Source organism: Strix aluco, chromosome 12 (genome assembly GCF_031877795.1).
Source record: "Strix aluco isolate bStrAlu1 chromosome 12, bStrAlu1.hap1, whole genome shotgun sequence".
In the NCBI taxonomy this organism is placed as follows: Eukaryota; Metazoa; Chordata; class Aves; order Strigiformes; family Strigidae; genus Strix; species Strix aluco.
In genome coordinates, this window is record NC_133942.1 from 19,054,105 (window position 1) to 19,074,894 (window position 20,790).

Sequence of the window (20,790 nt, forward strand, 5' to 3'; positions counted from 1 at the left end):
GGAAGTTGGCAAAGGGATGAGCAAGAAAGAGGAGACCCCCTGAGGCACTCCAGTTGAAACAATGATGTAACCTGTCACTGAATTATGCGAGAAACTGTTAGGCAACTTGCTATGGACCATGACAAATCATCCCTGGAGGACCTCATAGGATGAACAGAAGTAGCTGTGAAGGAATACCCTGAAAGCCCAAAGCTGTCGCTGTCTGTGAGGCTGAGTGACTTTGTGTGTGTATCTTACTGACCCTGTTAGATGAGTAAGACCTGGTGATTATTTGTCATCTGCAGTAAAGCAATAGCATGAGGATTTATTAGAGTAAACAGGGATCTTGGAATAAATGGTGACAGCAAATCAGTCACTGATTACTGACTCATCCTGTTCCATTTGTAGGCCAACGGCAGAGAACTTTAAATTAGGTTACTTCCTGCTTGTACTCTTCCTCTTGCAAAGAGAAAATTTAAACTGTATATCAGAGGATCACCCTAGCGTGGAAAAAAATTGCCTATTTACTTTCAGTATCGATACTGGTTGTTCTTTGTGATAGACTGAAAGGCGGTCTGGGGAGAGCGGGACTGAACTCTGATGTCTTTCTGCCAATTCAAGATACCCAAAGGGTAGTGCCAGTAGCATAAGTTAGGACAGCACTGTGGCATCCTATTATTTTTCTCATTGCCAGGCCAAATATCCACTTTTGGCAGTGCTGGGCCCAAGTCCTCCCATTCCAGCAGCTCTTTGGTGTCAATGATAAACAGTCTGTTCATAATGACAGGGCTTGGCATTCTTTTCCCAACTGTTGCAGTAGTAGGCAATACATCTTGTACTGCGTGTGCCAACAGTGTGTGATAACATTAAAACTCTTTCCAAGTGGAACTCTTCCTTGGTGCTTTACTGATAGTCAGGTAAAGCAACAGACCTGTAAGAGGCAGGAAGGGAACCTGCAACTCCTCACATTCTCTCATCGTTATCCACAAAAAGCCTCTTGTCCTAGTTAATGTCTTTAAGTTATTCGGACAACAGTTTATAGCAGAGCAGGCTATTCTTCTAGTGAAGCTTTACATTTGGAACAAACTGAAAGGAAGTATATTTGCAGAGAACGATTGGTATACTTTTTTGTCTTGTCTCTGATGTTGTGACAGCTTTCCTTTTTTGTTTGTTTTGTTTTTATAAGGTTTGGTTAATTCTTGGAGTGGTGGAGAGTTGGTCTTCTCTATGTAAGAATGAAATGTGAAATTCCTGAGCAGCATTGGAAGCTCAAAAGAATACACTGCTGTGGGGATATATGCTGTGTTGGTTTGCTCTTGCCCATGAGATTAATTTTGAATCTCAATACCTTGTTCTTCTCTACAGTGGACTATTTCTATGCTGTTTAAAATATTGTTTGCTTTTCTGTACAGCTCCTGAACTTGTTGGTCAAGAGAGATTTTGCAGCCAGTGGGAGTTAGCATGAGAGATGAGTAATTGGAAGTTAAATGATATTCGTTGTGAGTTCATGGAACAGATCTATTACTGGTATGAATGCATTTAAACATCAAATGGGCTTGAGTGGGGGATCAAAGAAGGGAAAGATGGGATAGCCATATGCCACAGTTGAAGGAAAACTATCAAATATATGATGTCCCAAATGTATCTTAAGCATTAAGTCCTTGTAAATTTGTCAGTACCTTCTGATGGAATTGTTTTAGACTTATGCTAGCTGAACGGGAGCTGTGCTTTGTACTCTCCAGAGGGTGTATTCAGAAGTATTCACCAATATGGAGCATCTAGAGTGTAACTTTAATATTGAAGAAGTCATGAGTTTGTGGTTTTGGATGTAAACAGCCATGTTGTTAATTCATCCTGTGAACCAGCAGATGCAGCATTTCCTTTGGACAGTACTGTATGCTACAGAAGACACAAGAATCCTCCTCACAGACAAATGCGAGGAAAAGACACCATCCTAGTCTTTAATCATTGAAGAATGGCTCCCAACTGGAATTGTGAGGGTTTTACAGTTCCTCTAAAATGCTTTTACTTTGAAATTCAGTGATTCTTTGGCTGTTTGAAGACTCAACAGTTAGGAGGTCACCTTATCACTTCTCCCTGTCTGATGGTGTAAAACCCATGTTCTGTGATTTCTTCCAAGCAAGTCATATTCACCTGACTGATCTGGGAAGTGCTAGACTGAAACCATGCTAAGCAATTTCAACCTATTTCAACACCCGCAAAATTTGTGTTTTACTGATGTTTACACACAATTGCAGTTACTGCCTTTCTGCTAGACAGCAGCTGGGGGCTGATGGCAGGCCAGCTGCAGCCTGACACAGCCACCGCTGGAGTGCCTGCATGTATAAAAATGATAAAACATCCAGTCCTACAGTTACCTAATTGCAGCTGGGATTTTGCAGCTGTGGAGTCACACCATGAGAAATACTTTCAATGCTGCAATTCAGCGATCGTGCATTTCAGGCCAACAAATTTGCCTTGTAAGCTGAAGAGAAATGAGCTCTATAGACCTAATTCTTCCTTTTTTTTTTTTTTTTTTCCTTTTCCTGGTTGCAATCCCTTTTTTGCTTTCTGTCACTGGTAATTTTCAGTGCTTAGGAATAGAGATAAGCATCCTTCATGACATCAACCTTTGAGGGCCACTAAGTAATTGCTTTCCTGGCTGTGAACAGCTTGAAAAAAAAAAAAAAACCAAAAAACCCCAAAAAAACCCAAACCAAACTATGAATGTTTTGTTCTCTTTGAATCATCATTTTTCCACTTTCCTCAAATGTTTACTGTGCAATCTCAGACAAGACATTAAACAGTTTTGTAGTTACTTTAGCCGTCTATACAGTGATGGCAGTAATACCTTAAAGAAGCTCTTTGGGCTTAATTTAATGATAATATAATTGTTTGCAATGTCTGAGTGTTCATTTGAAAAAAGATGGTCCTATTGAAATGGAGATTTCACATTAAAAATACATCTGCCATACTCTGAGGGAGGGTGAGGATGATTAACTTTTGGACATCCAAAGATGGCAACAAGTACAAGTTTGGTGTACTTTTTTTGACTAACTCCCTGGCAATTTTTGGTGATCAAATTTGCCAACTAGTCAGAAAAGCAGAACAAAAATTTTAATAGCTTTCTGGAGAATGTTGTGTACTTCTATCTGAATTTTTTTTTGAGGATGGTTGTAAACATTGTTATATTTTTAACAAAAATTACAACTATTAATAATTTTACAGCACTATATAGCATTAATAATTACATGATGTTTTTAGCATGATGCTGGTCAAGAAGGGTTTTGTTTTGTTGGAATTTTGACTTTTGTTGAAATTTTAGCTGGGTCCTATCCTGTAGGCAGCAAGTAACTTCACTTGCTTATAAATATTTCAAAAAGATAAGAGAAACTATTAAGCTGAGAAAGCACTAATTTACCTAACTGCAAACTGTGACAGCTCAGCTATGTTGCCTAGACATAGGAGGAAGACAGCTTAGATTTTAAGGTCTTTCCTATCCCACTCTTTATTCCTCAGCATTTTCAGTCTTGGTCAAAATGGTAACCTTGTACAACCTTTATTCCAGCTGATCAGAATGGCCTACTTGAATATGCACTTGATTTTTATAGGGGATATTTCTGTGAGCTTATCTATATTGACTAAATGTTATACAGCTGAGTCTTTAATCTCTCTTGGGTCTGTGAGTAGCAGGATAGCTTGAAGAACAAGGAGTCCTGAAGAAATTAAAAAAAGAAAAACACTATCTGGTATCATCAGAAATATTCTAGAGACATGTTAGCTCTCCTGCCTTTTGTGAGGATTCTGAGCAAGCACCATGCTTGTTTCTCTTTCAAATCTGTCTTGGAATAGAGAAGATTTTATTCTTCTATGCTTTCTTTCCATGTCATTCTACTGAGAGAGACACCATAGGTACATCTCCACTGAAAACAATGTCTTGAAGTTGCATCTAGGTTTGTTTCTCAGCAATGACGGAATATTGTTCTCTTTGGAAAACAGTTTTGAAAACTTGGTTCCAAGTTGGAGCTTAGCATAGTTTTTCCTTAGAGGTAAAGGTCCTATTGCCCTGTATGATGGGCTTTACAGTGGTACATCAGTGCTGTCATTCACCTTTTGAGTCTGAATGTGTATTAACAGTTAAAATGTGTTCAGTTCTTTTATAGAGATAGGTGAAATCTTCTTTCCTTGTGAGGAGGTCAAAGTGTTTGCTATTTAAACAGAAGAACTAGCCCTCAGTATTTGATTTCTGTAAAGATAGACAACATTGTCCTATTCTTAGGTTGGTATCTGAGTGTGCTGAGTTAGATCAGCCAGTAGATTTCAATGGCACTGTGTCAATTTTTACCCATGGGCTTTCTAAGTAGAAGAGCTATGGCTATAAATTACCCTTCTATATGTCTTACAATAAGTGATCAAGAGGCTGTATTAGAGCTCCCTTCTTTTCTCCTTTTCTCCACGTCTAAATAAGGGCCTCTGTCAGCCTTGTACTTTGTCATCTACTTTCATATGAAATATTTCAACTTTTGATCAGACCTGATATTCTTAACTCACTGAAAAAGGACAGTGCCACTTATCTGAAAGATTTTTAAGCATTTTGCTACTAAGATGGGATGCTGATCATCGATTTTCTTCATGGTGTCTTCACCCTTACCCATCAATCCTAAACTATTCACAATTTGTTCCACTTTAAAAGCTTATTCTTCCATTATATTACCTTAAAAATAAGTGTGTGGAGGGGGTGGCAGGGAAGAGCTAAGGGGAAAAAGCCCTAAATGTTTGGATAAAGCAGTGTATCCTCCATCCTGGAATATTGCTGATATATTCTGATGCTTCAAGCTTCCTGATTCAGTTTAAGAACAGAGTTAAAAATGAATAGTAAGGACCATAAATTAGTTGCCCCAATCCAATTTTTTTTTAGGAAGCTAGTTAAGAATTTCCTGACTTTGGAAGATGCTGAGTGCTTGCAACTCTATTGAACTTCAATAGGCAGTGATGAGTAGCTCCATATTTTGAAAAATCAGGTCATTTATTTCAGTATTCAAGTAACTTCACTTTACAAATCTGTTTCAAGAGGGAATTTTTTGATCGTGCTATTTCCCAATTAAAATTTGTCAATTGCTATGCAAAAACAGCTCAGATTTTTTGCTCACACAAGTATATATGAACCACTTTTATATATTTGTTCCTATCTAGTGCCCTAGTTTTTCTTTACTAGAAACTTCCAGCAAAGACTTCCACAGTTAATGTGTTCAGTATGGTATCTATTGCAAGTTTAACTCCCCTGAGATTCTGACAGCACCTCTTAGGAATCTTAAATCTCTCTATGCACCCTGAATTTTCAGTGCCAGCTTTACTTAGCGCTTAAATGAACTCTCTTAAACATTTTGTCCAAGTCTTGTTAGGGTTTGTGAGCTTTCTGGAGAATTTGGTTGCTTTTTTTTTGGTTTTACAGTAATTCTATCTGTAACTGCTTGTTATATGTGTATATTTTTAATTTTTTCTGAATGTTTTGCAAAGCTCTGCAAGCCCATCAGGTTTCTCTAGTGGATACTTTATTTTAATAAGTGTGTATTGAATGCTTCGTTTAACTTTACTATTGTGAAGTGCCCAGAGACACTGTGCTTGGATGAACAGTTATGTAAGTGCAATTTGTTTTAGTTTTTTAGCATCAGAATTAACATTCAGCTGAGGTTTGAAGGCTCATAGTGCATGCGCATGGGGGAGAGTAAACAAGTAAGAGAGATTAGTGCATCTACAGACGTAACCCCAAACTGCTTACCTTCTCCATGAGTGCTTACTCTACTCACTGGCAGATCAGTCCCACAAATGCCCTTCTAGTGATGCTAGAGTGGCTGTTGCCTGATCTCTCAGGATGCACTGAAAGACTAGCTTCATGCTAGCAGAGGACTGAATTTATCTTGCTGAGAATTGCAGGACGTGGAACTGTTATCTCTTTGTCTCCTCCCTCCTTTATCATTATTAAATAATTATTGTTTGACATGCTCATCCTGGTGAACAGATGCTTTATTGGTAAAACTTTGTCGTCTACAGGATGGATGTGGCCTTGGAAGTAGTTGCCAGGTTTCATACAGGGATACTTCAAATTTGTTATTTGTGTGGCAGTCCTAAGACACATAGTTTCTCTAACCTGGCCACTGGAATAATTCAATCTTTCTTCTCTTTACCTGAGACTTATAGGAAGGATGTAGTAAGGCAGATGGTACACACATTAGTGAGCAGGAGCGTCCACAAAACAGTGGTGTTCTGGGATTTATTTTTTTGTGTGTGTAACTGGAATGACTTATCAAACTATTGTTATGCTTTGCTTACTTGCATGAAGTGTTCTCCAGTTACTGGTAGTGATGGTATCTCTAACTCATTCCTCACGTCTTCCAAAGCCTTAATGGTCATCCTGAATACATGAGGGAATCATGAAAGGTGTTAGCCAAGACTTCACAACACTGGAGAGAAGTATTATGTAGGGGTGGAACATCTATGAGGAAGATGTCATGTGCTGGAAAAGAAAGAATACAGGAATATACACCTGGTTAAGTGGCAAATAGCCACATCCCTTCATAGTCAGATGGAATGTGCAACAAAAAAGTAAGAGAAGGTGGTTTTTGTGGGGGCTTATTTTTTGGGTTTGTTTTTTGGTGGTGGTGGTGTGTTGTTGCAGGTTTTTTTATTTGTTTCTGTTTTGACTTGGAAGCTGTATTGCAAACAGGTCTGATCCATAAATATTGTTCATCTCCACAGAAGGGAACACTTATTGCAAAGAAAGCAAACAGTGTTTTATAGGAACTCCTGACTCCTCAGTGGAATCCACAGGCAGAGTTAGAAATCCCATGTCAGAAAGGAGAAATACAAAAAGCCTGGATTCATATGTATCATTGCTGCATAACCTGTGAGGAAATATTACTTTATTGCAGAGAGATTATATTTGCCATGCAAGTAGCCTGTGAAGTTAGAAGATGTCAAGTCCCATAACACTGTAGCCCACTATAGTGGAAAATTCCCAATGATGTTGTAGATATTAACAGTAATATCTTCATAATCGTATTGGGTTTACAACAAGACTGGAAAAAAAAGCAGGGGGTAGGATGGAGAGAAAAAAGGAAACTCTTCTAGCATGAGCAATTAACACAATCTAGTGTTACTTTCCTTAGCCTGTGCCTGCCTTGCACAGGAAAGGAGTTGACAAGCGATGTACTTGGTCTTGTGTTATTTTGTAAGCTACTACTCAGCATATTTCAGTTAATACTGCTTTGCTAGAACTATAATTTACTAATGGAGGAAGAATAGTGTGTCTTCGTGTATGTCAGCCTTGGCCAATTCCACCATAAATCACACCACAGCCTCGTGTACAGTGAGGTCCCTTTTTGTGCTTCTACACTGAACTGAGCAACTTGGTGACAAAATAAACCTACTCTGTACCAGTTCTTTTTTAGAGAAGAAAAACAGCATCTTTTTTGAGCAATGGGAATTAATATTGAAGAATGAATGTGTGAGCCTACTCACCATTGCTGGGGGGACAACCAACTCTGCATAATCTAGATCAGCCATGTTTTTAATTTATTATTTTAAAGTTTATTATTAACCTCTCTTCAGAAAACAACAGAACAAGTTTGGCAAAACAACCTTCCAGCCTCCTACAGGGCTGAAAATATATGTGCTCAAAAGCATCTTATTTTGGAATACCACCACCTCATTGTCATGCAGGTGTGACTCGAAGAGACTTATCTCTGCTACTTGTTTCTATGGAGGAAGATGGCTGACGTGATGGAGAATGGGGACATAATGAACCTCCTCTTAGGAGGAGTGACTTCAATCTTCCTCACCTTTGCCTCTTTCTTCTTCCTGGCCTCTTTCTTTCTCTTTTTTTTTTTTTTTTTTTTTTTTTGTCTTCGCTGCCAGCTAGCAGGTCACTGTCCTGCTTTGCTGTGAGGTGTTAACTTGCTGAAATGAGTCTGATTCCCACAGAAAGCTTTGCAGACTCCAGACTAGAAAGGGACTCCAGGTTTCCAAGCACAGTTGTCTTCTGGGATAGGGGAATGATGTCCTAATCAATGCCTGCTCCATGAATCCTGAACATTAGAAACGTTATAGATGATGTTGGACAGGGTTAGGCCAGGGTAATCTAGTGATGGTCCAGGAAGGAACTATATCTTGCAGCATGTTACTTGTGTGGGGCGTGTCTCGTTGTTAAAAAAAAAAAGTACAAGCATTCTTTACTATTTACTGTCAGTAATGTTTTATTAGTTCAATTATTCTCTAACTTATTAGCAGAATATTTGGAGGAATCTGAACTTTCTTATTCACAGCAACTGCTTTTAGAGTTTTTCCTTCCATTCTAATTACCTCTTCTGCTCCACAGGAGCAGAGGACACCAAGAGGGAGTACTACCTCCTGGACTACTTAGCTTTTCCTAGAATCCTTACTTAGCCAACAGAGATCTGAAGTCATTGCTGCATTTTTTTTTTTTTTTTTTCCTGGGCCTCTACACACCCCTCTGTGATTCTCACTGTTAATCTATGATGCCACACTTTGCCCTTCTGCATTATTTATTCTGGTTTAATGTCTAGAACAATCATCTGCAAATTGCAATTCTTAGTACTCATTTATATGCAGAGATTGCACTGATTTAACTAACAGATTTTTAAATCAACTCAGTTAATTCAGTGCAACCCATATGTGAGCAATTAGCTTAAGTTAAGAATCCTCTTCAGCTATATGGATATAAGCCACATTTAAAATAAAATCAGAATACAGGAATTAGAAACAGCCTAAATGACATTAATTTGAAAGTAAAGTTTTAGTTAATTTGATATGCTTTCATCAGATCTCAGGTTCTATTCCTAGTTTTTCACTGATTTACTCTTTTGTTGCATGAGTGGCTTAACTTCTCAATACCCTTGCCTGCAAAATTAGGATTTGCTGACATTGCTTGTAGGAGGATGTAAGTGGGACTGTTTGGGAAAATGTGTTTTTTCCCCCTATGGAACTTAAACTTTTCTATGAATAATGGATAGTCAGAACTGGAGACAAATCTTCCTGTTTAAAAACAGTATTTCCATTTGGAAGTGTCATCGTGGTGCCATTTGGGAGTTGTTTGGCTACCCTGTTGTTCTGGCTCCCCCAGCCAAACTACAACTCCCATGTTGCATTATAATTCTGCATCTTACTGAATTGCTGCCATAGAGTCCCGATGTCACCTTAGGGGACATGTGGCCCAGTCAGGGACACCCTCTGACAGAGAGGAATGGGTGCCTAAGAAACCTTAAATGTTTGTTTTCTAACATATGCTGAGACATTTCTCTTAAACAGTCCTGATGTTTTGGATGGTACAATTTGAAGTTTTGACCCACAAGTAAAAGTTTTGAGGGGAATAGGGTGTGTGTTTGGTGAGGAAAAGTCACCACCTCCTGCAGAATGTAGATACTTGTTATAAGAAACTTCTTCAGCTCAAAATTGACTTTTCCATCCAAGGCCAGTGACTAAAAATGCTGGTTTAAGGATTTATTTTTTTTTTTAATTCAGTGATGTATAAAGTAATTGAAAATCCTGAGAAGAGACTCTTGAGATGAGCCTATCTCATGGACAATGTCAGGAAACAGAGCCCAGTTTTTATTTGCTCCCTGAATCCTAATTTTCTTCTTCATAAAATAGTACAAAGCATTATTACTTTTCTCATAAATGACAATGCAAAGCATTGGCAACTGTAGGAGAATGAATTATCTGGTATTTAATAGTTACTGTTGTTACAGCTAGAAGAAGTAGAAATCTGATGGGCATCCTTTGATGTGGAACTGGGAGGGAGGTTAACTTATCTGTGACAGTGCTGTTAACTCACATTTTCAGTAGGCCGTGTGAACGTCTTATTTGATTATGACATTGACAGCATTATCTGGAGTGAAGCAGATCTCATTCTGCATTTCTAACTGCTTTGTGACCAAATGTGACTTAATGCAATGTGTCCACAGAGAGAAAAATAACCCTTATAACAGAGGGAGCTGAGCAAGGATAGAGACAGTTACATTCACCAAACAGGAAGAGCACAGACTGCATTGTTTACCTTGGGAAGCAAGGATTGTCCATTGTGACAAAATCAGTCAGATGTAGCAAGTGAAACACTGAAGGCTCATTCTGCTAATTATTATCAGTGCTTAGCTGCAGGGAGGCAAGAAGAAGCTGGCAGACTGATACTTCAGGATAGCGTTTGCCCAAAAGGAAGCATTATGCATCATGGATTCATTAGTGCTGGGAGGGAAGAGTCGTAGAGCAGCCGTGGTCTGAAATGAGACAGATCCTTTCAATGGCATCCTTAAATTGGTTGGCATCCAGATAGCACAAGTATCATTCAGGAGATAAGTTTGACATTGCGTGTGTGTGTAAGGTGCAATAAAAAAAGAGAAGAAAGTAGTAAAAAATTTCCTCTTAAAGGCCTAGAGATAAAATAAACTAGGCAGTAAGAGTTCACAGTGCAATTGAAAAATCGCCATTGCTTGGTACTTTATATGGGGATCTCTTAGGAGATGTTGACTTCCTGGCCTTGGTTTTCATCATCTAGTTAAACAGTGCATGCCTGCCTTCGTGCTCTAATACTAACTGTGGCCTTTACTCATGATGAGAGCAAGTGTCACAGTAAGATGTGGTGCAAATGAGGCTTGAGGGCAATTAGCATTTTAGTAGGTCAGAAGTAAGTGGGGAGGGGACTGTAAATATAATTTAGGAACAAAATGCACACTTGAAGAAAAAGAGATATGGAATAGGGATTGTGGCTCCTGAACTCTCCCAGCTGCTTTGGTTATGTTGGGAAGGCAAACTGCTCTTGATCCTGATTCTATACAGGCATTTTAGCATTCATGTTGCTTGCAGTCAGAAAGAAAGAGTGAATGATCAGAAATGAATTGTTAGCTGCAGTAACGCTGATGGGAACGGTTTCATTCATCAGTGTGTATGCATATGCCTTGCAGCTATTCACCTGTATTTCACTGTAAACAAGGGAAAAATCTAATAACTTCACACCCTGAACAAAGGAAGAGCATCACCTTCTTCACTCCTTGGAGTAACCAGGTGAAGGGATCACCTCACTGGAGGGAAAACCTTCGGCTTGCCAAGATGCTAAATTGAGATTTCCCAGAGGGAGTTTTAAGTGGCCCACTTTCGTGGTGGGAAAGATATTCCACCATGAAATTAATGCTGCAGTCTGGAGCACAGTAGGAAAAATACCCTGCCCTCTAAATCCCCCCCATCTTTGATTCCAGATGTAGAGTGCTGTAGTGCAAGTCTGTATATATGTCTGCTAGAAAATGAAATATGTTAAATGAAGAACTCTACAAAGAGGTCCTCAGCACTTGGTATTTTGTCTTATGCCATTAAGACACAGAAATTTCAGAAGATGGAAGACTAGTTAGCTGTCATTCTGAAGCTTCTGGAAAACATCCAAACATTTAAAATCCAGATTGTTTGACATTACATAAGCATACTGTTTCATTGGATTGCTCTCAATGTAAAGCCTCCAATATTTACATGGTTCTGGTGATATTCTGTTTCTGGAATGATCGTTGGCATCACAAGGCAATACCACAACACAATGGCTGGGTGGCATTGGATGAGCATCTCTGTGGAACGGACATGATGAATATAGTCATTATAGTTTCAGCACATGGGCTTGAACAAAGCCAAAGTCAAAGACAGAAAATAATGGTTATATTTCTGACACCTTTCTTTAAATTATAAGGGAGGGCTTTGCTGGTGCTGCTGCTTCCTCATATCACTGAGTCTTGCTCTCTGAAAAGATTTAAAATCAGAAGAAATGAAAGATTCCTCCCCCGCTTTTTTTTTTCTCTCCGAGTTGCTCTGAGCTTTCTGAATGGCAAAACCAAAACACCTTAAAGCAAATATTTCTGCTTCCATCCTAGGCAGTAGTTATTTATAAAGTCCAGCATGCTGTGTCTGGTTGAGGGTGCCCCATGTGCTCAATGGCATCCTGATGTTTACATGTACCTACTTACTTTTATATATATTCTTATCCTACGCTAGTACTGCTGTCTGCTCTTAAGATGCACAGTGAATGGTGATGCTGTTCTCTACATATCAAACACAATGCATCCCTTTAGATTTTATAGTTCCCTGTGCCCCAGGTGCTGTTATTATCAGTCCTGACATCATTCATTCAATATGATGGGCCCTGTCTTTCCATTTATCTGTAATGGACAGGAGACTTTGAATCATTTTATCTTCCAAGCACAGCAACATCTTTTCTTTAAATAGTGACTTCTCTCTCTCTCCATTTCTTGTTTTCTTCCTTGTCTAATATCTTGTGCATTATATTTATCTTCCAGTCTCTTTACACCTCCTGGTCTGTTTTGGTTTGTTTTTCCTGTGTATCTACCTTTTTCTCTCTCTCTTCCCCTACACCTCCCATTTTTGTACCTGTGCAAGGCACTATTCCAGGCTTATTGCAATCACCTGAAAGGGTTCCACTGACCTCATGAAGCCTTAGGTTAGGACCAGGTAGCATCTCTCCATCCATACACATAGCTCCTGCAGAATTTAGTGCAGTTTAATGCAGTATCAGAGATTACCTTGCTCTCAAAGCCAAACAAGCTTAAGAGTAAGACAACAGAGAAAACACATCTTTAGTAAAACTTCACATCAGCCTTTGAGGTACAAGATTAAAAGCAAGGTCTTAAAAGTGCAAACAGATTTAAAATACAATTCTGTCTTAAACTGAACAAGTCTGTGCTTTAGCTACTTAACCTTTTTATCATTAAGTCCCTGTGAGGTGTCCCTGCCTTCAGAGCAAGAGTCTAATGCTTCAGTTAGAAGTTCAGGTACCAAATATGGGTTCAGAAGGGGAATCTCAACCTGACTTTTCTGCCCGTGGTATCAACTTCATATGCCAGGGATCCAGCTTTTATAGAGTAGTTCTTCTACATGACCACCTGTGTTTATACATCTTTAGAGCTGAAGATTGCATAGAAATAGGAATGTTCTTGGTGGCATATATTGATGATATTTGAAGCTAGCACTTGCCAACAAATTCACCTAAGAATGAATTTACTCTGCTTAGAACCAGTCACATGAGTTATGTTTTCTTTCCTTTGGTTTTATTCATCTTACTGGACTTGTGACACTATTGGAGTACATACATCTAGAGGACAGACTGCCCATGTGTTTCTTTCCTTGGGCAACAGTAAGTGCTGAACACCTTGCCCTGTATCATTGTGACTGTTTTCTGGCCAAGTCCATTTAGAAAAGTTTAGTTGGTAAGGATCAGAGGATCTCTTCTTCCACCAGCTCCATAGCTTCTCTTGAGTCATTCTACAGATATCCAGCAGAAAAACTAGCAGGGTCTTCTTGGAGAAAGTCAAATGTGGTTTTTTAATCTCCCTTTTTCTGTGCTCCACTTGGTAGCCATGCACTGCCCTAGAACCACTAATAGCTATCCCATAGGCTGATACACATCAGAGAATGTTCTGGCTGTATAAAGGTAGAAAAGGAGGCAGGACTATAACAAAAGCATCAGGCTTGTGAGAAAAAAGGAATGCAGTTTAATTGTTTTGAATATATCTGAGTAATGCGTCTGGGTTGAAGATCTATAACAAATAGCAAAATTACAGGTAATCTGTATAGAAACACAGAGCTGGGGTTTTCTTATTGGAATTCTTTTTGGCAAAGGTTTTCATGATTTTCTTTGAGCTGCTACTAGTCCCATCCAAGGTGGCAGGTAGTCTTGCTAATGCTGTAAAGGAGAAAAGACACATAAAACATTTAAAGCAAATATAATAGCTTAGGACTGAGTTGTAAGAAATGCCTTTGATTTGAGCAGTGAATTTCATTAAATTCTGCCAAACATTCAAAGCCAGTCTCAGCTTCCCAGTCCCTTTATTTGCTATCAGCACTTGAAATCAGCTTAATATTTTACCTTCACCCTTGGCTGCAGAGCATAACGGACAAAACCATTATCTGCGAATGTCATCGCTATTAGGAAAGAGAGAGAAGAAAGGAAGGAATAAGGGGGAACAGGGCTGGCAGGGAGCTGGTATCTACAAAAGTAAACAGACTTGAACAGTATGATGGGAGGAGGGAGTGGGATGGGAAAAATCAGCCTCTTATAATTTAATTAAACTTCTGCATCTCCTTAAGAGCTGTGGATACAAGCTGCCAGGCTGAGGGCTGATATTTAAAGGTCATTTAAATGAGCAGAGATGTTAATCGTTGAAAGGATAAAGCTGAACTTTGTCTTCCAGCTCTTGCCTATATGCACAGATGTTACCTTCCTTCTCTGCAGTAAATAAGAGTTTTCAAATTACTGTTTTAGAGTTGGATTACATGTACTAAACTAATATTAAGCAACCAGCAGCATCTGTGAGCTGCAGGGGAGGGGATTGGCTTGTCATAGGGTCACCTCCAAGAAAAGTCACAATTGTATCAGAGCAACAGAGTTGGTAAAGTGTGTTATGGACAGAGTCAAACCTGTCTGAAGAGTGAGGGTGCTGTGAATTATGGAGATGTTGGCATGCTGTGTGGAAACTGTGCTCATGTATGAGTAAGGCATTGCAGTCCATTGGCCACGGTGGAACCAGATTCTGCAGCAGGAAACGCTGGTGCCTTGTCACACCGTCTACTTGGTTTTAATGTGTGTTAATAGACTTGACAAGGAGTTTTTCTTATGTGCTTTTCTAACAGACCATAGGATTTCTTTGTACGTTCTGAAGGAATAAGAAAATTTTTTACAGAGGCGTTTAGTCTAAGAAATAGTGAAATAAGAATTGAGCTTCGGGTTGGTTCGATATTAATCTATGTATTTACTGAATCCTTTTAGGAGTAGTTTTCAGTTTCAGTTTTTAGGTTTCAGTTTCATTTCTACTTCCCTGGATGTTTGGCTTTGTATGTTGGACTCTTCCAGTGTGTACCAAGGCATTTTAACAGTTAAATGTGTGTGGATGGTTTGAGTAGACATAAACTAGTGTCAATCCCAGCAGGAAAGGGGAGGGGGAAGCAGAGGGTTTTTTGTGAGCAGTGAAAGTGTTGAAAAAGTATTTCTGCAGGTCTGAAAAAACAAGACCTTTTTCTTTTGTTTTCTTCTTGATGTTAAATTGAAGTGTGAGAATAAAAGTCACCTATGAATCTTTCCCTCAGAATGGAAATTCTGTTGTTATTTACAATTAGTTGTGCTCCCCGATATAACTGTGGTGCAGGAAGACATCACACAAGTGTGTGGGTCTTATTTTTTTACTAGTCATATTGGGGAAAGATGAGTTTCTGAATGCAACCCAATGGCTCTATGTGGAGTTGTACCTATTGAAAGGAAACTGTGTAAGCACACAAGTTCTTGGCAGAACTACAGCTGCTAATCTCAGTTGAGCAGCTGTTGTCCTGAAGATCAGGAGAGGTGAGCCTAAAGGTAACTTTATCTGAAGAGCCTTTAAGAAACATAACAGAAGTTGTCATGTTTTCATATAGAATTTTTGGCAGAAGCATCACAGCAACATTTGTTGACTTCTCATGTGTTAGCTATTGCTAATGTCTTCTGATTTGCCAAATGAGTAACACAGGAACTATGGATTATAAGGAAAGAAGGGAATTCAGATAACAGTGAAACTAGAGGAAACCTAGAATGGATCTTGTGATGTTGCCAGAAACCCCAAGATGGCATTAGAGATCTTGTTTTTCTACATTAAAAATGTATGAATATTCTTAGTGACTCTTATTATTTCTTTGTCTTCTGTTCTTAACCAGTTCTCCCTTGTTTATACTTTTTTTTTAAAAAAGCATTCCTGCTTTACGACCCTTTTTCTTCAAGCATCATTTGCAAGTCATTGTTAATGCTAAAGATGCTACATGCAACTTGCCCTAGCTGCAGTGCAAGGCTCTGCCAGTACAAGAACAGACCACAACCCCACGAATACATATGTATTTTATTTTGTTGTAGGAGGCTGGAATAGCAAATCTGGATGTAACTCTGTAGCTAGAAATTCATACAACACTTAAGATTTCTTTTTTTTTGTTTTTTTGTTTGTTTGTTTTGTTGTTTTTTTTTCTTTAAGCACAAGCCAGACCAAGTTTACAATGCCACCAGAAGCATTCTAGTGCTGAACTGGATAGTATGATAAGGACCTACCACAGTATATGCTGGAGGATTGATTCCTGAATTTTATCAGCACACTGTGATTTGAAAATTGTGAACCAAATTACAACAAATCCTTTGAGGAGTGTGAGGAGGCTTTGATCTACACACAATCACTAACAAGGGAGAGTAGTTGAATTTTGCAAAATTGTACAGTGATGTACTGCTCCATGTGGTCAAATATCCTGCAAAATATTCCACTGATCACTGAGTCAGTAATAGAATATGTTCAAGCCAACTAAGGGAAACATTTTCTCAGTGCTAATCTGGGATCTTATTTAGCTTTTTATTCAGCCTTTGCAGTGAAGCTAGGTAATTGTTCTACATAATGATGTAGCATGCATCAAGATCTTCTTGATGCGCTTTAGATAGCGGCATTTCTTGTGAGTGGAGAAGCTTAAATGAGATATCCAGCTCATCTCATTTAAGTGCATTCATATTTCAGACTGGTCGAAGAGATTCAAGTGCCTGTCTTCAATTAGAATGAGTAGGAGTTGGATGTACTTGTTTGCTGTGGAGTTTTTGAGAAGCCTGTGCTCTGTGTAAGCTGAGTGAATTTCATAGATAACACAGAATTTAGAACATTTTATAGAAGACTTTGTAAGTAGTCTTTTGATTTGTACATACTTAAGTAAAGGAGAAACTGCATTTATGCTCAGGACAGCAACTATGTGAACCTTGGAAGGAAATGAAATGATAAAATTAATATCCTGTAAGCACCTTTGAAATATAATATGGACCATTGGTTTATTCCAGCCCAATGTTCAAAACCTTTATATCTGTGTTCTAACTGACATTCCCTGCCCTTGTGCCAGAACCAGATACTTTTTGGAATCAACTGTTGTTTTGTTAGTTTGTGATGTGGTGCTTTCTGATTTCAGCCACCGTTGTTCACTGAGTGGGGATGATCTGAACAGACAGTGGTTGGCGCCCACTTCCCGGCTCCATCCAACTATTTACCATGCCAAAGGTCTTCTCTATTATCTGCGCAGCATTGGCCGGGCTCCTCTGGTGAGTCTATATCAGGATCTTTTGTGAGTTACTGTATATGGATTGCTTACTGTAGTTGTGTGAACAGTCTTGTTTTAAAGCTAGAGTGATTTAGAAAGCATCATGTGCTGTTACACTTTCAGCTTACAGAACTGTTTTGAAAGTCTTGGATATTCATTATTTGCTGAATCTTCTAACCAACAACTCCAAATTTCAGTATTTCTGCACACCTGGAATGTAAATGAGAAAATGAATTCCTTACAGCTCTTTAATATCCTCAAAGTGCTCCAACTAAGCTAAATATTATGAGTAGTTATTGCTGTCTTCATGGCAATGATAGGAGAAATGCCACAAAGATTTAAGCTGAACGGACTGTGTAAAAGCCCGTGTTGGAATAATCAATGCAATCACAAAAACACAGGAAGCAGCCCTCAAAATGTCTGAACTTTCATGTTGCTTTAGTAATGAGAAGAAAATGGCTGGTTTTGGGGGTTACCAGAAATTCATGAGAGATGGGTCTAATCTCAAAGCTGCAAGTGGGATAGGGCTGGTATCCATCCTATCTGCTCAATCTTGTTGCCCAGAAGAATGAAAATATAGTTCTGAGACCTCAGGAACAAAAACACAGGGAGGTTCAAGTGTTAATGAACAGATGTGGATGCACAGACTGGCAGGTTGGCTGATGATAGCTACAGTCAGGAAGGAAATGTCCAAAGACAACAATTCACTCTGGGTTTGATGACAAAAGCACCAGACAAGGTGAAAATGTCTGTGGGCTACTTTAAGTGAATTCTTGTGCAATTGTGGGTTTTGGCTAAGGCAACAGCCCTGAAATTCAACTCTTCAAGACGAGGAATATTGTGGAAACTCAACTCACGGTTGTGAATTTATTCACCAACATTTTCCTTTGGTTCAGAGCAGTGTAAGATCAGTCTTGTTTTAGCCTGCTATTTGCTATCTGGCCTTTTATAATACACAACCATCCTTGTCATATCCAAGTGCATAAAGTTGAACACTCAGTGCAAGTTTTCATCGTGGCTGAGTGAAAGGAGACTATTGATCCTATCATCTCCCTCATTCACAGGCTGCATGTCAGACTTGGTAAACTGATTTTTTTTTTTTGCCTTTGAAGAGTACATTGATTTTAGTTTATACATGCTCAAAAATGCCTTTTCCCTCCTCCAGAAGAGAGCTGGGTTTCTTCTTCCCCCCCCCCCCCCCCCTTTTTTTTTTTCCTTTTTTTTCCCTCCATTTTTTTTACCTCCAATATCCCATGGAGCCAAGTTCACTGATAGCCAAATGATTTCTGTGAAGTGGTTTAGTTTCATTTATCCTGGGGGGATGCACAAGCAGTTTCTTCTTCAAAGCAAAGAAAAGCTGCTTGAAGGAGAAAAGGAAAGAACTTTAAAGTTAACAGCCTTTCAAACGAAAACCATTTTAATTGGTAAGTTCTGTAGACAACAGTCTGCTAAGTGCTTTCTTTTTTTGCTTCTCTCATTGGTTCTGGGAACCCTAGTAAGACAAGGGACTGGATGCACTGTGGCATTGCAGCCCTCTGCAGCATAGGATCTCCATTCAACTGAGAGAAGCAAAGTTGGGAGTCTTGGAGGCTTTTTGTGTAGGAGCAGCCAGGTCTGATGGCAAGAGGGAAGTTGCGCTCTCCTTGAGCATTTGTGGTGAGAAATTGGTATGGTTTAGAAATATAGTTGACAATGCTGTTGAAGCATGCAACAGGGAACCTGCAACTTGTGCAAGAGAGTCTGAGCTGCAGAGAAGAGCAGGATGCTCTTGGGGGGGACAGAAAGTGCTTGCTAGGGACCAGGAGGCACTGAGCAGAGTTTGCTGCCACTCAAAGGCATTGTATGAAGCTTGGAAACAAGCATCTGCCTGCAAGGATGTAACTCATTGTGAGGAAAAGCCTTAGGCATTTCTACTTCAAAACTCTGAGATTCAAAGTCCTCTCACAATGCTATTAAGGGAAAAAACGAGACTTTACAGAAAAAAAAATCAGAATGTTCTGTTTTTCAACAGATTTTCTTTCTTTCCATTTTCTGTTTTGCTTTTCCTTTATTTTAAAAGGTGCCTGGTTCTGTGACTCATGAGGAGGGTTGTTTTTTAGTTAGAAAGCCTTACCTTTAGGATGATCAGTGCTGGCAAATAACTTTAAATAGATAAAAATTTGCATCTGTGTCTTGAGTCATATCCCAGTGAGTGCAAGCCTCGGGAGTTTGACTGGTTTGTGTGTATTAGTGTCACAGCCATATGGAAGGACAGGCTGGAGAAAAAGGACTGGTAGGTTCAAGTTTGCTTAGTGTTTGCCCAAACATATCCCAGCAAGAATTTTGTATTGGGTGCTCAAACTGCAAAATATAGTTTAGCCTTGGCTGAATAGTGAGACATAAACTACCCTGTAGTGTGAAAATGAGACAGAAGAATGTATTATAAGGAATAATTGAGTATAAACATTCAGAGTGACTGCAGTATCCAGCAAACTTAATTAAAATGTAGCTCGATGCAACTTGCAAGTAGAATGAAAGTATTTCCAGTAGCATTGACACTTCTACTGTGGAAGGTGGAGACGATCAGTGAAATGGTTTCAGATCCCATGGCCTGAAACAGCAGTTGTATTACAGAACTTTTGATAATCCTTTACCAATAAAGAAGTCTTATTCCAGATCTGTCACTAAGGACTCATCTGCCAGTTTCTTGAGGTGCAGAATTACAGACTGCTACTGATCAGTCAGCCCCACTCTCTGACTATCTGATCATCCCTGTGTGGTTTCTGATATGTAAAATAGTATTTTAGGCAGATAATATATTGTGTCTTTTGTGTGTTGGTAATTCTGTAAATTGGCAGGTAATTGATACCCAATTGAGCTGAGTTCTCTGCCTTGAAATAAGACTAGAGCTATAAAATCCTCTTTGATATTCGTAGGAATAAATTCTAGGTGGTACCTGTGGTTAACCTAAGCTATGACTGTGTATTGCTGATAGCTTAGATGAAACATTAGCTGGAAAAATGTCTGTCATTAAGAGAACCAATAAATGCAGCTCTTTGGAAGGAGACATTACAGGATAATTGCACGTGGTTCAGACAGTTACTTCAAGTGCAGGGGGTGTTTAAAACCTGCAAAATATGCACACAGTCTGAGAGGGCTGAGTCTCTGGGGTCTGTGCAATGCTGGCTTTTTTCCTTTGGAAAAGATGCTGGTTGTAGGTTTGCACCAAAAAGCAGCTCTCAGACGTCCTTGTTTGTCCTCCCCTTTCTGCTTTTGCTGGGTGTCAAGGGTATAAGCAGGAGCGGTTGTTGCTGGATAGGTCACTGTTCATAGGATTCAGGTGTGGCAAGTGCCTGCTGCAGGGATGAGGATGTGCAGACCCAGAGCCCTGCAGAGAGCTGGAGGTGAGTGGTAGTGCAGTAAGGAAAATTGACAGGTCAGAAACCAGAAGAAGGAGCAGTGTATAAGCTATGAGTTATGTATAATTGCCCACCTAATTAGGAGCAGTGGAATGGTTCTTTATGGATGTGTGCCTTTGCCTCTCCAGTATGTCAACCTACTGTTTGTCAGAGGAGCTGAAAGAATGTACATCCCCAATTCCTAGCTAATTAAACTTCCTGACTTGCTGCAGCTAAACTTAATTACTGTATAGCTGGTAAGTAAACATACTAGGGTAGATCTTGCCCT

The 20,790-nt window shown here is 39.3% G+C and overlaps 1 protein-coding gene across 1 annotated transcript in view; it reads left to right on the top strand.

Moving 5' to 3' along the window:
* AGBL1 (AGBL carboxypeptidase 1) overlaps positions 1-20,790 on the top strand; it is a 289,485-nt gene that overhangs the window by 139,670 nt on the left and 129,025 nt on the right. The window contains exon 19 of the mRNA XM_074836939.1: positions 16,996-17,125. Within this exon, the coding sequence (XP_074693040.1) occupies positions 16,996-17,125 (130 nt within the window). The remainder of the gene's footprint in view (positions 1-16,995; positions 17,126-20,790) is intronic.